General features: G+C 37.6%; 1 protein-coding gene across 5 annotated transcripts in view; it reads right to left on the minus strand.

Moving 5' to 3' along the window:
• Positions 1-17,636, minus strand: part of LOC109430201 (uncharacterized) — a 91,256-nt gene extending 73,620 nt beyond the window's left edge. For 2 of the 5 annotated variants that reach the window (XR_009996365.1, XR_009996364.1), the window contains exon 1: positions 16,460-17,636. Coding sequence is in view for 2 of the 5 variants with exons in the window: in XM_062846096.1 (XP_062702080.1) it covers positions 16,034-16,058 (25 nt within the window). In the remaining 3 variants the exon portion in view is untranslated. The other 3 variants (XM_062846096.1, XM_062846095.1, XR_009996363.1) reach the window with 2 other exon arrangements.
• Between the last annotated feature and the right edge of the window lie 861 nt (positions 17,637-18,497).

Genomic DNA, 18,497 nt, shown 5'->3' on the forward strand with positions numbered 1-18,497 from the left:
CGAAATAAGTATCTGTCAAGGGATGCAAATTCTCAGTGGAGTTGAAAGAAGCAGTACTTAACCTGAATTTCTTTTTTTACACCATAGAAGAAGTACCTGGAGAAACATTTCGGGATATCTTTGTTGGAACGCATTTCACAACATTTGCAAAGATCCCAGAAATAAATTCTTCAAATATTTCCTAAAGAATTTTCGTGGGAATTCTTTGGAAACATTCCTGAATGAATTTCTCAAAGAATCCGTAGAGATATCAATGGAGTTATCCGTCGACAAACAATTTTCGATAACTTTTTAAACAAATCTCCAGAAGAGTGTGTAAAGTTTTTCTTGCTGGAAGGAATTCATAGAAATCTATTCAAAAGAATTCCTGGAGAAATTAATCAAATAATATCTTAAGAATGCCCTCTAGAAATTTCTCAAAAAATCTCTGCAAAAATTTCTTTAAAAAAACCCTTCCCATTACCGGTGTTCCATACACTAGACGCCCCTTCGCCTTTTACCGAAATTAGAAAAAAAGCCCTCCCATGCCGCTTTCTCTGTGCTTCAACAAGCGAAGATGGGCAAAATGGCTAGGGCGTGATATTCACACCTAAAGGACCTGAGTTCAAATCGCGTTCGCAATTATTTTCTGTTCATCTGCAAGGTAACGTTGAGAATGTTCAAATATTTTCATCACATATGAAGTGGTAATTTTGCTTTATTCGATGCATCATATTTTTGCAGGTTGTATTCGTACTCTGTAGTTTCCAAAAGCTCTATCGATTTCTTATCTTCAACACAATTTTATAGTTGTTTGAAAACGTGTGTACTGGCTATTTCTTCTCAGGTTCGATTCGATATTATTATTTAAAAAAACTGTTATTATTATCAATTTTCAACGAAAACATTATTCGTAAGTTTTCTCATTATTTTCATTCAAAATATAAGAATGAAAAACATAAAGAAAACCAGGTCTTTTGCATAGCAAAGTTTCCAACTTTTATTTCATTTTTCATGTACTAATGCCTAAATTTTCCTTACATCTTCATATTTCACTGGAAATTCGCAACTCTTGCAAATTGTCCAGCAAACAACAATACACATAAAAAAGAATCAGCAAAGATATAGTTTTTTCGATTTTTCCTTATATTAACATAATCTTTAAAAACTTGCTAAAAACTTCATTTTGGGCGAAGGTTAAAAAGTTTTATTTTAAAAGATTAAGATTTCAACGTGATAAAAACATAAAAAAAACACCTTTAACGAATGCTTATTACATATCTAGGACGTTTTATGTTTCGTAATATTTGTTTGATTAAATTCAATTCTAAAGAAAAAATTACCTGTAATTAAATGATTGAAAATTGAGGTCAAATGTGAAAAATATAGATAATTTAATGGGTTTGTACTCTCAATAATTTTGATTACCTTATTTTACATCTTGCATGAATGTATGAGAAAAAAATATGTGGAGGAAAATTCTGTATCAAGATCATGAAATCTGTATTTTTTCTGTACTCTGTATCCTGTCTGTATCAACCTCTAAAAATCTGTATAATACAGAAAAATCTGTATATCTGGCATCTCTGGGTATTAGACAAAAGAATTCAACTTATGAGTAAAATGCAAAAAAGTGTGTTTTCCCATACTAATTTCCATACAAATTTCAATCGCAATGCGGAATACGGGGACGCAACCAATCGCTCCCAAATTTTGCACAGTTGTTTTGGACGCTAATATAGATTGAAAAAGTTTTGTTCCGGGTTGATACGATCAAATTTAAAGTTTCTCCATACAACGTTGACCCACTCTAATATACACAATTATTTTACAGGGTGCGGCAGTTAAAAATGCGAAAAGTTCAAGGCACTATTACACGCTAAATATGGGATATATATGACTATTTTTTCATGACAGTGTATCAGTCAATGTCTATATTCTAGCACTGAAAAATAAAAATGAACATATTTGATGTTTAACATGTGATAATGTAGGCCTAATAAGCGGATATCAAAAAACTGCGCGCCCAATGGTCATTAAACAAAATGACTATAACAGTTACAAAATTAGCTCAAATTCGATGAACAACCAGACCACACTGATCCAGAGCCAGAGTTTCACATACCAGATGAAATAAGTACCGTAATCCGGGGTAACATTGATCAGAATTTTCGATCTTTCTTGAATAATTCTCTTGTTAAAGCAAATGTTACATGTTTTATATTTTTAAAACAAGTACTGACCCTCTGATTATGTGTTAAGCTACTCGAAAAAGTATTGTGAAACTTTTAAACATGTTTAAATATACTTTTTAATCTAATTTTTGATTTTGTTGATTTGGGGTAACATTGATCATGTCAGTGATCAATGTTCATTAGTGTTGAAAATACCCTTACTTACTAAATTCGGGGTCGCTGATTTCGAATATGTCGTTCAAATTCTTACAAGTTATGTACTTTTTGAGTTATTTTAGGAATAAAATCCTCCAAACCGCGAATAACGCCTAAAGGTAGGCAATGGCTTAAGGAATTGATAGCCTACTTTTAATAAATTGTATGTATATTTTATTTAAAAAGAGCATTTTTATAAAAGTTTCGTTCATTGCATCCAACTCTAGGATATCATATTGAAGTAATACAGTGATTTCGAATCTCATATTGCATCTAGTATTCATGCCATGCATGAATGTTTGACAATGTATCTCATTGCGCTACGAAACACAGTTATGGAAAAATCGATTTATTTTATTGTTCATGAAACTCAATTTTCATGAATTTCATGGCATTTTATAGCCAAATGATAGCAGATCACGATATATTATTCGATAACAGAAACTTATCCAATGTAAAATGCTTGTTTGAACATTTCATGAGGTCGGTCAAGCCGATCAATGTTACCCCGCTGATCAATGATACCCCGTTTTACGGTACATATATTTGATGATATTGTAGAGAAAATTAAAAATTTTGTTTTATTAGATGCGAAATTTAGCGACCTGTGTGATTTTCTGCGGTTTGAAAATTCTTGTTGTCTTAATCTTCAGGCGCCGCCCTGTAAAGGTTAGTGACCAAAATGGGAATTTTTTTAATTAACTTTCCAGAAAACTAGCCTATTATAGATCACTAGCTGACCCGACGTGGCTAGCCACGTTTTCACAATCCCGAGAATTTTGACGATGGCTTAAAAATGTTGGTATGCACTTTTTGCTTATCTACAACTTTTTCATTTCATTTCATTTATTTCAAGATAGTATAACACTTGTACTAACATCCAGAGACCCTACTGAAACTAAATTTCTTTAAAAGGGTCTGGGAATTTCCTAGCATAATGGCATCTTAAAGTTTACAAACTTATTCATAACTTATACAACAAATTTAGCTTAAAAATAGGGGAAAAATTCAAATCTCTAACGTATGATGAAATTCATGATATTGTTTTTCACGTGAGTTTTTAGTTTTCGCTTGAAAATTAAAATTGAAGCAACATTTTTCACATCATTGGGTAAACTGTTGAACAAATCAGGCCCTACATTCTGAAAGCGCCTTCTTCCTATTTCACTTCTAAATCCCATTCGTTGAAGTAGATGAGCATAACGTGTCGGGTATTGGTGAGTAGCAGCATTGAATGACCAGTTGTGGTGAAGATTCAGTTGGTTGACGACTTTGAACATGATGGTGCATATTTGGTTGGTAAACAGTCCGCGTATCGGCAAGATGTTATGTTCCGTGGTACTGTACAGATCGTTGGTCGGGTATAGAAAGGGTAGCTTGAATATTGCTTTAAGGCAGCGGTTTTGTTGAACTTGAACTTCCTTGAGGTGAGTGTTGCAAGATGAACCCCAGATAGCGATTCCGTACTGGTAACGAGTGTGTATAAATGCGAAGTAGATTTTGAGAAGTACGTGTTGTGGTACAAATCTTGACAATTTGCGCAGCATTCCACATAACGACGAGCAACTTGACAAAACCTTTCGTATGTGGACATCCCATCGTAGCCGACTATCGATATGAACCCCCAGATGCTTGAAACTTGAAACTTCTTCGATTGAAACTCCATTTACGTTGATAGCAGGTTGGTTAGCATTTTCATGGTCCTTGGTGCCAAAAACCATCACTTTTGTCTTTTGGAGATTCAATGCTAGCAGATTGTTTTCAAGATAAGCGATTATTAGTTTCAAATCATCTGACATATCTTGGATAATCTCAGCGCGACTGCTATTTTGATACGATATTGCTGTGTCGTCGGCGAACAATCTAGACTGTCCCTTTATGTGCAGATTTGCGATGTCATTCACATAGATTAAGAAAAGCAGAGGGCCAATATTGCTCCCTTGTGGAACGCCACAACGGATATTGCGAAGTTCACTTCTAATTCCGGAAACCACCACTTCCTGTTGACGATTTGACAAGTAACTGCGTATAAGGTCATTGGCCACTCCTCGAATACCATACGCATCAAGCTTTTTTAAGAGCATCGAGTGGTTGATTGTATCGAAGGCTTTAGATAAATCAAGGAATAGAATTCCAGCAGCCATTCTTTGATCCACTGAATCTGAGACTTCGTCGACTAATTCTAAGACTGCAGTTTCCGTCGAAGATCCTTGGCGGAACCCAAACTGGTGTTTGTAGAGCGAAGCGGTACACTCGAAAAAGTCATACAAGCGGGCAGATAGGAGTTTCTCGAACACCTTGTTGATAGACGGTAATACGGATATGGGTCTGTAATTAGTGGGGTCAGTCGGGTTACCCCCTTTGAAAACAGGATACACAAGAGCCTTTTTTAGGGAATCTGGGTAGATCCCTGAACTAACACTATCGTTGAAAGATGTACAGATGATTTGCGAGAGCACTATGCCGTGTGTTTTTAGAGCTGCTACTGGGAAGTCGTCGACTCCTGTTGATTTAGAGGTATCTAGTGCTTTAATTACATTTAGTACCTCAGACTGTGAAGCCGGCCTTAGGTAGATGGATCTATCAGAAGTTTTCATAGTATTAAACTTGTTTATATCGCCATCCGAGTTGAGGTTATTTGCAATCCCTTCTCCGACAGTCGAAAAGAAATTATTGAACATATTTCCCACGTGCTTAGGTTCGGTTATCCGGATTCCTCCAATTTCTAGTTCAAGCTGTTTGTCCTCAGCTGTCTTGTTCCCAATGAGATTGTTGATCCGATTCCACAGTTGCTTAGAGTTGCTCGAAGAGAATAATCGTCGATAATAGGCTGCCTTGGCATGACGTTTGGCGTCTGCTAATTTTTTGTTAGCATGCTTCAGGAGATTCTTTAATGGCACATTCTGCCGATCGCTTTTCCATCTTTGGAACAGGTTGCTGGAAATTTTTCCAAGCTTCCATATGTCGAAGTTGTACCATGGACAAGAATTCAACTTCACTTTTACTTTGATGGATACAGTCTTAGAAAAAGTATCCTTTAGTTGTTTGTAACGGCTCGTTATTGCTAAAATTCGCTCGTTGGGTTGGAGATGTTCAAAATCGTACGACTCAAGAAATGTTCGGAAAAGATTGTTCACTTGATACGTATTAACGAAAGTTTTAGTTAGCGTTTTCTCGACTTTACCAACAGCTTTTTTAAACTGCGGCAGAATATAACTGTGGTCACTAAGTTCGCAATCCAACGTGAAGTTAGTTACACATTTGGACTCGTCGACATGGCAGATGACGTGATCAAGCAGATTTTTACTCGCCGGCCGTGTTTCAAAGGTGTTGGTTACAACCAAATTGTAGCATTTCAAGAGTTGCAGATATTTCTGAACACCACGAGATTCTGTGTTATTGACGGCCAAATTCATGTCACCAAGGAGAAAGCAAGGTATCCTTGTATCTAACGATGATGCGATGTCCTCGATAAGCGAAACAAAACGATTCACAGCAAAACCAGGCGGTCTGTAGATCCCATGAACCATGACCTGCGTTTGAGTTCCGACAATCTTAACAGCAATGTGATGGTAACCATTATCCTGCGTTACATCCTTTATTTCGAAATTTATGCCATTCCTGATGAAAACAGCTAGACCACCAGAGGAGTTGTTGCGACACGAATGAATACTTTGGAAGCCTCGAATATTGTAGAATTGTGATCTACCATTCTTAATGCACGTTTCTCCAACCACCAGGACGTCCACCAATATGTTTAAGCTTTGTAGGAAAATCTGGAGCGAGTCGAATTTATCTAGTTGATTCAGACCACGGATATTGATCTGCAGCATATTCAGTCCGACGGAATCGTTGGAACCGACAAAGGAGTTCATGCGGTAATTTTTGGCTAAATTATTCAGTTCCATCTTATTTGTTATCCTAGAACAGTTCTACTATAGCCACTATTGCATGTTTGAGGTCAATTTGTGAAGATCAGCACGGGATCGAACTTTAATCGGTTGGGAGTTTGCAGCATATTTAACGTAAATTATACCATTTCTCCCAGGCCAAACGTATCGGAACTTCAGCTCCGGCTGTTGTAACTTAATTCAGAAACCATATTTATTCCTCTGAAGCGTTCTAGAATTTCCTTCTTAATCTCTTTGCAAAAGGCTTCAAAAACTTTTCCGAATTCTAAACAGAAAGTTTTTAAATATGCTATTATTTGTGAAAAATACTTGAACATGTATGCTATTGGTTTGATTCCTATTTTTTGTATTCTTCGTTCGAGAATGTTCATGAATCTTCGATTTCATCTCCTGATTCTCACAGGAATTAGAAACAGAAAGCTTCTAAATATTCCATTATTTATCAAATATTCCCGAACATTTTTAGTATTTCCTGCATCAGAGAATGTTCTAGAATATTTCAAAAACATGCGTATCTTTATCTTCTTCTCGTTCCTCTTCTCCAACTTCTTCGTCCAGGAAAGTTTCAAAAATTTCTTTTAATTCGAAACAAAAAGTTTACGAATATTTAATTTATTATGGAAAGTTTTGAAATACGCCTGTCCTTCCTTCGAAATATGTCCTAGAATATATTCTTTTCCTTGATTTAATAACCATTTCCAGAAGTTTCCTCAGAATCCATTGTAAATATGCAAAACATTTCATTCAGCAATGGACTCATCAGAAGCGCCAGAAAATATACTATCATGTATTCAGAGATGAAAAACGCCAGAAAGTAAACTTCCAAGTACACACCTTTAACTGTTACAGGGTTCTAATCTCTGAAATGGTAAGAAACTTCTAGAAGCTTCTCAGGAACTGCGATTTTATCATTTCATTTTAGTCACCGTGAATTGATGTTCGTAGCGCATACAGCCGAGCAATGAACACGTGGGTATTCAGCAAAGTTATGCTGAGGGTAAGCGAACTTCCAGAAACTTCTTGAAAGTTCTCGAAAATTAAAGTAGTTTAATAATTCAGAACATTTCAAAACCTTCTTCTTTTTTTCTGAAACTTTCAGTAATTTCCACAAAATTAGCAAGCTGAGAAGCTTGCTTTGTTCCAATTCGGACGTTATGCCAAGAAGAAGACGTTTCATAATATTGCATCTTCTTTCTGGAGCGTCCAGAAACTTCTAGACGGTCTTGAATATTTAAGAAATTCAATACTCCGGAAAATTCCAGAACCTTCCTTTTCTTTTCTTCTGGAGCTTTCAGTAACTTTCAGGAAGTTCTTGGAATTTTCAGAATATTGATGTTCCAGATCATTCCAAAAAAGTTCTTTTTATTATTTCTAAAGTGATACAACTATGGTGAAACTTTTCAATGAAACATTTCAAAGCGTGACGGAAGGACAGACAACTCTGGGCTTTTATATATATGATGGAACGTTGAAACATAGATTGGTTTATGTCAAATGGATGAAAATGAGGTTTGAAGTTGAAAAACACTTTCGCGTTTTTTCCTGCCGCATACTGTATAATTTAGGCCAGAACAAATCTCATTTTCTTCTTTTGTCACTTTCTCACTTTCCTCGTTGACTCGTCAAGGGGTGGCGGGGAATGATAAATAATAGATGTATTTGATGAAAAATTACCCAAACAATTAGGCAAAATCGTCAACCTCATCGGATTTATTAAGAAATTTTCTCGACGACTCTAATTTCACTTAAAATTTTTCAAATTTCCTAAATATAATTTATTTGCGTCCCCCCTCAAAATGTCGAATTCCGACAAAAAATTTCCGAGGGGGGGGGGGGGGGGGTGTGACATTAGAGAAAATCAAAATTTGTGTCAGTCTTATTAATAATAATTATTTTATTTTGCAGTCTGCTTATTAAACACTAAACTGAAGGAAATCAGGGCAAATTTCAGTGGAAAGGTGAAAATTAAAAGAAAAAGAAAAGAAGAAATTTGATTGAAAATCACGATTTTTCAGAATGGATACATCTTCCTCATATCAAATATACACATCTTGCAGGAGTCAAGAGCCTTAAACTTTAAACACAGCCGCCATCTTGATTTTGTTCTGACACAGTATGCGATTTTTTATCCAAAGCAATAGGAAAATACAACAAATAACAAAAAAAACTAACGTAGCGTTTTTTTTTTACCAATTTTCAACCCCCCATCCCCCTTCGTCGCATATTTTCCAGACCTAATCATTAAATACGTCTAGTGTTCGATGCATTAACCGCATGATGAACCATCCCCTACGGATGCTTTCAAACAAGTCATCGCATACTGCACTTCAAATGGCCTTCCGCTAATTGTTGGGAGTGATGCTAATGCTCACCATATCATCTGGGGCAGCTCCAGTTTGATGGAGTACTTAAGTAGTACAGATCTTGCAATACTTAACATAGACAACCGCCCAACCTTCATGGTATCTGTTACAGAGGAAATGCTAGATGTAACGCTCTGCTCAAGTAGAATTAGTCACGAGCTGACCCATTGGCATGTATCAGAAGAACAATCTTTATCTGAACATCACTACATCTTTTTTAAACATTTAAATGTTACTTCGCAAACATTGCGTTTCAGGAATCCTCGGTCAACAAACTGGGATCTTTTTACTGATTTTTTTGCGTTCAAATTTCATGGATTCACAATCCATTGACACTCCAAGTGATTTAAATACTGCCGTTGATACTACAACGACCTTCAACTCGGAATGTCTCTAAGGATTCCTCCAGGAATTTCTCAAGAGGTTTCTTCAGAAATTTCTGCATGAATTCTCCCCAGAATTCCTTTAGAGAGAATCCTCCAGGAATTCATCCAGGATTTCTTCCAGGGTTTGCTCCAGGAATTGTTCCAGAAATTTCTCTTGGAATTTCTCCGGGGTTTCCTCCACGGATTCATCCAGGAATTCCAGCAGGCAGGGATTTACTCGGAACGATACAACTGAAGTTTTATTCTTGGAGGAATAGAGATCCTCGGTATTCCAAGATTGCTTATAAACATTGGCAAAATTAATGATAAATTATTGAAAGGACTTAAGTTAACCATGGAAGGCATTATGTAGACATTTTCAAAAATTCTTCGGACGGGTTTCCATTATGTTCTACTGGAGAAAATTTTGGATGAGTTAGTCCTAAAAATAGTTCGTAATTTCCAAAAGGAATTCATCTATGATTTGTTACGATACCGTCAAACGGGGTTACTTGCAACAGCGGTGTAACTTGCAACACGATGACATTCAATAAATGTGAACTATATTTTCATAATAATGAAAGCTAGTATGCTCCACCATTTCGGTTAACAAAATTATGTGTACCAAAGATCGTTTTAGTGAAAAAAATAGTTTTGTTTCTTTGTTTACTGCTCAGCTACACTGTTAAAACGGTTTGCTCATTTTATGCTATAAAAACAAGTACGAAAATCGTGCTTTACCTCTCTCGTATGGTAAGTGCGATAAGTCTGACGACCTTGTTTGCTGTTAGAGTACCTAATAGTAAGCTTAGTTGAACGATAAAAGATTGTTAAACTTATCGCCTAAGTTATGTAAAAAATCATTATCATATTCGACAACCACTATGGGGTAACTTGCAACAGTTGAAATTAATAAAACTTCATATAATTTATTTTCATAGCATGATATTTTTGATGGAAATAATCGAAATGAATCATTTATTAATTACGTGACGTGCTCATTTCCAATTTTCAACTAAATTTTACCATTTTTTTGCACGCGACTTTTAAACATTGTTGAAGACAAGACTTCATACATATTTCACCTTGATGAATGTTAAATTCAGTTTATGAACGTTCTAAAACAATCACCAACATCTATTCTGAACCTAGATGGAGTAAATTATTTCAATAGAATGCCAAAATTGACGGCTTTTACTTTGTAAATAGTTGAATAAGTGTTTAAATCATGTTATTTCAGCTGAAATATCCAAACCCCATTTCATTCTGAAAATAATCTAAAGGTGACTCACTTTACCTTTCCAACATATTACATTTAGCATTGTTGACATTTTGTTACTAATACTGAGTCATGCAATCCATAAGTATTTCATATTTGAGGGACGTAAGACCTGTCGTGAAACGATATACTCTCGCTTATATATAACTACCAATCTTTTAATCAAAAATCATATTTAAATTGGTTAGTGAACTTCTTTTCAAAGCATTTTTCATGCATTACATCAAAAACTTATAATATGACCAAGACTAGAATGTTAGTACTGTTTAATGGTAGCTAACTTAGCTTCATGTCATGTGTTGCATGTTACCCCATAGATGGGGTAACTTGCAACAAGCATGTATTTCACATCTCCTGTTTAGGTGGCAACGTATTTTGGTAAATGATGTTCTGCATAGTATTCTACTCGTGGTAATTAGTGCACACGATGCTTAACAGTATGTTTGAAATGTTTAGATTTTCAATGATATTGCTTCAAAGTCAAAAAGTGTTGCAAGTTACCCCATTTGACGGTAGTCTAACAGTTATTAAAAAAATGTTATAAGCTGCAAAAGAAACAATGCAAGAGTTAAAAAATACTTAATCTTCTAAAAATTGGTCACCGCTACCAGCATCTCGCTGAGGCGAGGTTTTATCAACGTTATATGTTATTATAATGTTATAACTTATTTCATCGTGTAACGGATAGTTATAAAAAAAAATTTGGTATGTATGAATTTACCAAGGCTGCTTAACACATCGTCTATTTTCTTACTTTTTTGGGGGGAACTTTCAGAAAATCGCCACCTAAAACATTTTTGAAGACATGGTGTAAATAGTGGGACGATCTCAGTGAGAGTTACCCGACAAAGTTTGACGAGGATCAGATAGGAAGAGCATATACTGTTATTCTTTATTACATGATTTAACCATTCTCAGGTCACCATGGATGAATATAACAAAGACGGCCTTGGTTTTTTATCCTTGTTGTCCTCCTGCGTTATCTGTCAAAGTGACCTGAGATCTGTCAAAAATGTCTTCATTCAATGAATAATAGTTTTTTGCCTTTCTCGTGCACCAAGGTGTACCGAAAGGCTATATGTTCACTCCAAAAATGAAAATTTGATAGAGCCTCCGGAGAGGTCAAGTCTTATATACCAATCGACTCAGCTCGACGAATTGAGGTGATGTCTGTGTGTGTGTGTGTATGTGCGTGTGTATGTGTGGGTGTATGTGTGTATGTGTGTGGAAAAAAAAACTCACAACATTTTTTGGCAGTAAACCTCAACCGATTTTAATGAACAACGCGTCATTCGACGCGGAATCTGGTCCCATTGTTTCCTTTTGAAAATGGTTCGGATCGGTCCAGCCGTTCCGGAGTTATGGCCATTTAAGTGTTCCGGACCGGTACCCCTGGAAGGGGCCAGACAAGAAAACGCTACATACCCATTAGGGTGGCCCACACTTATATGAGAAACAAAAATTTTGAAAAATGCCAAGTCTTACCTCCAAAATCAATTGTTTTGGACTCCCAGAAGCTACGTTCAAAAATTGAGCAAAATCAATTAAGCCTAAGGGGGCGCTCAAAACGCTTGAAGTTTGTATGGGAAAACTTGGCCAAATGTATGCAGAAATTTTAAGTTTTCGAATTTTGCCGCTAGGTGGCGCTGTAAGCGTTCAATAAATAAACCCTTTAGTATTATTGTAGGTGACTATATGCCAAACAACTTTGTCGAAGACCGCGAAGTGATCCGACGGCTGTGAAAAAAGTTATACCCTAGGCAACGTGAGGCAAAGTATTGAGATTTCATTATTGATATTATTCCTTTACATGTATTATATCTTTGAGGGGTTTATTGGCATTTCAGTCTAGTTTGGTCAATTAAAAACAACTATATGTTTTCTTAACCCGACGTTTCGGTCCTTATTGGACCTTTTTCAAGGATTCTGTAATGTTTTATTAGTTTAGTATGACAATTTGTTTGTAATGACATAGATTGTTACCGAAAATTGTGTTGTTTTATCGTTAAGGTGTTTGTTTGAACGTCTAATCGTCATTTAGTGTTGGCTGTAATAGAAAACTTTAGTGAATTCCCTCTTGAAAAGATTCTTAACTGTACTCACTTTTCGGTTTTAACTTTCCGGAAAACAAGTTTTAGAATAAAAATCGGAATCCGTTCCACTGTTCTACGCACTGATGTAGTTTTAAAATGACGGTTGGCATTCAGTTGTTTCTATCTGTGTTTTTGCTTGGAATATAATCATTGTGTGTGAGTGGTATTGACTAGTGTGGTGTTTACATTCGTTCTGTTTTGATTTTGTCGTTCTGATTTTCGTGTGTTTTTGATTGTGTGTAGAAGTGCTGCATATACAATACTTAAATTTTCTGTGTCTGTTCGTTTGTTTATTGTGTTTTCTGTGTTTCTGATGTGGCAGCTTTCTAGTATTGGTAAGCTAGATGATCTGCTCGTTCTGTCTATAATGTTTACATCGTCTAGTCTGAAAGTATGTCCCGTTTCTGCTGCATGATTTACTAGTGCCGTTTTCTCCCGAATTTCAGCAACCGCTGCGTCTGCGTTCGTATATCCTGCTTCTCGTAGAGTCTGTAGTCGTTTAACATTTGATCGGTGTCCAGAGATGCGTTGTTATAGTTTCGTGGTCGTCATACCGATGTAGCAGGCTTCACAGTCGCCGCACTGGATTTTGTAGATAACATTGGATTGTTGATCTTTTGCCGTTCTATCTTTGACCAGTGGTAGTAGTGCGCCAACCGTTTTGGTAGTTTTGGTGGCGACTTGAACATTTGGGTATTCCCGTTTCAGTGTTTTTGTTATTCGACTGGTGAGGCCGTCAATATTGGTGAGCGAACGAAACAGGTTTTCCTCCTCTACTGTGTTTTCGTTCGCTGCCATAGCTGTACCAAGTGGTGTTCGTTGTTTGGCTCTGTTTATTACTCGACTGATCAATGTTGTTGGGTAATCATTGATCAGGAGTTGCCGTTTGATTCTGTCTCTAATCTCTTTTTCGGTGCAGTTTGTGGAGAATGTGAACACTCTCTTTGCAAAGTTAAGTGCCACATTCATTTTTTGGTGAAGTGGATGTAAGGAATGGTAATTTAGGAACCGACCGGAAGCAATCGGTTTTATGTACCATTCCGTGGACATAGTTTGATCAGGGTGTCTGATCACAACTAGATCTAAGAACGGTAGGCGGTTCTCTTGTTCTTCTTCTACCGTAAATTGCAAGCTCGGTTCCTGTTGGTTGAAGATATCCCTCACCATCTCTATTTTGTTTTTCGGGAGCATTAGAAAAAGGTCGTCTACATATTTCTTGGGAAACGGCATTTCAAACGGTACTGCAGAAACGGCCCTTTTCAGTAGGTCCTCCATGACTAAATCCGCAATAATCGGGGAGAGCGGATTTCCCATAGCAGTTCCGAACTTCTGCTTGTAAAATTTTCCGTTGAAAGCGAAGAAGCTGCATTCGATACAAAACACAGTCACCTCTAAGAAGAGATCGAGGCATATATTGGTTTGAGTGCTGATCTCATTCCAATGATCGATGATGCTCTTCCGCACGAGCTCAATCGGTATACAAGTGAACAACGAGACTACGTCGAACGAAACCATGACATGGTCCGCTGGTATTGTTGTTGTGTTCGCATATTGGCAGAATGCGAAAGAGTCGCGAATGTTGAACTCGCTGTGGAACGATTTTTGAATGATCATTCCAATGTACTTAGAGAGTTCATATGACGGTGAAGTCATGCATGGGACTACCGGTCTAAGAGGCAAGCCAGGTTTATGCGTTTTTGGTTGCCCGTATATTTTTGGACACACTGCTTTGTATGTGCGTAGTTTCATTGCCGTCGCACGGTCCAGCAGCCCCAATCTCTCCAAACGACGAACAATATCATTGTTTTTTTTTTTTTTACATGTATTGGAAAAATAACAATAAAGTTTATCCTTACTTTACCTAAGGTATAACTTTTTTCACAGACGTTGGATCACTTTGAGGTCTTCGACAATAATACCCAAGGGTTTATATCAAATTGCGGCATTTTCGAGAACTTGATGAATGGTAAGCAGAAAAATAGACTCAGACCATATCTGAACCGGTAGTGTCCCGGAACCGGTTCCGGGTGTCCCGCCGGAAGTGGCCAAACATAAAAGTGAACTGAGCCCATGCATGCGACATATCAAACCGCGGCTTTTTCGATAACGTGATGAACAGTAAGCAGGAAAACATTCTCAGATCATATCGGAACCGGTTGTGTTCCGGAACCAGTTCCAAATGTCCCGCCAGAGGTGGCCAACTATAAAAGTTAACCAAACCCATGCATGCGACATATCAAATAGTGGCTTTTTTTGATATCCTGATGAACAGTAAGCAAGAAAATATTCTCAGAACATACTGTATAGGTAGTGATCCGGAACCGGTTTCGGGTGTCCCGCCGGAAATGGCCAAATATAAAAGTGAACCAAACCCATGCATGCGAGACATCAAATCGCGGATTTTTAGGTATCTTGATTTGGCAAAAAAAGTTTCCGGCCCCCAAGTTGTCCCCAATAACCGGTAGTGTTTAGCAACTGATTACAGTTGCCCCATCGTAAGTGGTTAAATGAAAAGAAAACCAAACCCATAAATTCGACACATTAAATGACTTTTTAGGTATCCTAATGAACGGTTAACGAGAAAAAAAATCATAGACCATACTATGGTTCCAGGCCCCGACGGAAGTGGTCAAATGTAGAACGGAACCAAATGCATACACGTAGCACATTAAATAACGGCTTCTTTGACACCGCGCTGAACGGTCAGCAAGAAAATAGTCTCAGGCCACATTTACTGGTAGTGCCAGTAGTACCAGTTTCGAGTTCCTCGCCAGAACTGGCGAAATGCACAAACGAACCAAACCCAAAAAGTGTCGTATTAAAGAGTGATGAATACGCGGGCTTTGACAGTTCATCAAATAGCAGCTTTTTTGATAACTTCTTCTTCTTCTTTATGGCTCGACGTTCGCATTGGAACTTAGCCTGCCTCTCTTCAACTTAGTGTTCTTTAGAGCACTTTCACAGTTATTAATTGAAGGGTTTGCTTTGCCTGCCATTGCATGAATTTGTGTATTGTGAGGCAAATACAATGTTACACTATGCCCAGGGAGCCAAAATTTTCCCGACCGGAACGGGAATCGAACCCGCCGTTTCCGGATTGGCGATCCATAGCCTTTACCACTAGGCCAACTGGAGACCCTTTTTGATAACACGATGATCGATTCAGAAGAACATAGCCTCAGACCATATTTTAGACAACCGGTAGTGTTCCGAAATCAGTTCTGGGTGTCCCACTGGAAGTGGTCAAATGTAAAAGTGATCTATACCCATGATGTTACTATGTGTAAGAGAACAAAATTTTGACAAATTAAACCCACATACAAACAGACGTCTCACTTTACTCCCCACGTTCTTTTTTCCAACGGTCAATAAAATATAACTCAAAATGTGCAGAAAAAACTTTATCGAAGACCGCAAAATGATCTGTGATTATGTAAAAGTTATATCTTAGCTTGTTAGTATCGTCTTGATATTGATCATCCTCCAGTGTTAGTGAAGGTGCTCAAGCAGTCAACTGAGAAATGATATTATCCAGCTCTGCTTATACGTTGAACGTAACGTCGGACTATGTGCCATCAATAAGTTTTAAGTAAATTCAATGATGGCTTGGATAAAATGCTAACTTATCTTAAAAAAATAACACTTTGACTTACATCGACGGAAAGATCGTGAGAACATATACGACGAGAAAGGCACTATCACCACTAGGTGGATTAATTTGGATTTTTTTTTATAGAGAACAGGTCAAAAATCCCTTGGAGTGCAGAATGTTTCGTCTTGACATAAAGAAACAGCTCTCTCAAGTTGCATCAGAACATTTGAATGTTTTCGTCTGTGTTTTAATTTGAGCGTGCTTGTAGTTGTCATATACGATTACGAACTCATGCATTTTAATTGTTCATTTACACCACTACTATCAAAGCAGATAATTTCAAAAAAAACTTGTTTTCACATTTCTACCCCTACCCCTTCCAATGTCACTGAATGAATGTACAAATATTTTAACTAAAGTATGACTAATATAAGTTTATTTTTTATTCAGGTTATAAAAATTTGAGTTATGAAAGTCTCATTCTTACCTTTTTTTGTTATTTCAATCTCAAATCAGTGTAGTTTTGTTACAATCCTTTGCTAACACCAACGGGTTTTGCAAAACACGTCGAAACATTCCTCCACTGTGTAATAAATTTGCACTGTTGGCAGATTAAAGTACTGGAGCAAGACAGCGAGAAGCGGTTGTGTTGACACGTGGTTTCCAACGATGTACGAGCGGAACTCTTCGATAAGCACTTGGGCAGCAGGGGTTCAAATCTCTCCTGCGGCACTAGTACTTAGTAAAGAATTCTTATCAACCGCCAGACACAGTGAGCTGCTATCCACGCTGCACTCGGACCCGATGTGAATGGAAATCCTTGATATGGTTGGTTACCGCCAAACACGAACATTTCCAGGTGGGCACGGTTCCAATTGCATCACCCTTCGTCGGTTTTCCACACATTGCACTACAAAAGCACCATTGATTATTGACCGCGGCTCTATCCAGTCACGCACTCATCACTAGCCTCCGATCTGACCTTATCTGAACTTCTGAACTCAGTTTATACACACTATGCACGTCATCGCAGCGTAATGTACAGTGAAACGTAGTCAAAACCAACTCGGCGGCAGAATGTTCGCTGCCCTGCAACTGATAACAGGCCTCTACAGCAGCAGTAGCAGCAGCACATCGCACAGAACAGAACAAATCAACTATTACTCTTGTTTCTCTTTTGCTTTCACTTGTGCTGCAAACCGGCACGACTGCAACCGCCGTAACGTTCCGAACTACTGATTAAGACATACTGTTTACTAGATTTCATCTCAATTGGACTTTTATAGTAGACATCAACGTTTTCCGAAAATGATGAGCCTTCCCGCTTGTTCTCGCGCCCGCAACCATCCGCGTGGACACAATACATACAAATAGAACGACAACCGGGACGGCGACGACAACGAGGACCGTCGTCCCGCACTCCGCCCTCATCATACGGGGAGGAAGAACATTCTAGCGGGCGAGACTCGATGAAAATGGCAATTGGTGGCCACTATATATACTTATTCCGAGGACCGACCCGGACAATTGACGACCGCTTTAAATGACTCGATGGACTGAATGACTAGAACTTTTACTGCAGGAACATCCATTATCAGCCTAGTCGGTCGTGGCCGTTGCACGGTGGGATAAAGTTGAGCTAGAATAGGGGAAAAGATTGTAGACCATCGAAATGATTCACGGCCAATCACAAATGAAGGCATTTTGGAAAAGTGCCTTCAGAGTCTTTTCAAAATTTTGTTTATCACGTTGTAAATGTTTTAGGAGTCGTATCAAAAACGTTGCTATTATTATTATTTTTATGCAATTTAGTATCATAATTTTTATTTTATGCTACTCATTTTGGTATCATAATGGCCTACTTTTTCGTACCGGTTCATTATGCAACTGAAATGAGTTGCATAATGAAAAATAGTTGTATAATGTTCATAATGCAACTCATTTGAGTTTCATTATGAACATTATGCAACTCAAATGAGTTGCATTATGAAAAAATCATTGCATAAAATTTGGTATGGAACTCGTTGCAAAACTCGGTTTTTTCAGCACTCTTCGTATTTATCCAACTCGGCAAGCCTCGCTGAATAAATTTACGACTCGTGCTGAAAAAATCAACTTTTTGCAACTCGTTACATAAATAACTATTATCATCCTTATGCGCTATTTCTATTGAGATGCTCGATGGACAATATATTCAAGTTGTGTTCTATTCAAGAATAGGATTATCGTTATAGTGCAATGCCATCAACCATCAAACTGTGGCCCTCGACAATGATTTTGGTCGCCTACGATCACGCCTGAATTAAAATGTGGCCCACAAAACATACCTGTATATTATGTACACTGTGGTGCATAATTGATCGGACAAACGCCGATTTTCATACAAAATGGCCAAGTTTGAGATGCTGTAACTATGGTTTGCTTTGATATATTGAGCACAATTTTTGACACGGAACTACAAATATGCTGAATTTTGTGTATACGAATAAAAAATGTTTTCGTTCACAGGTCTGGGCGTGGAAAGG

This window comes from Aedes albopictus, chromosome 1 (assembly GCF_035046485.1).
Source record: "Aedes albopictus strain Foshan chromosome 1, AalbF5, whole genome shotgun sequence".
Taxonomy (NCBI): domain Eukaryota; kingdom Metazoa; phylum Arthropoda; class Insecta; order Diptera; family Culicidae; genus Aedes; species Aedes albopictus.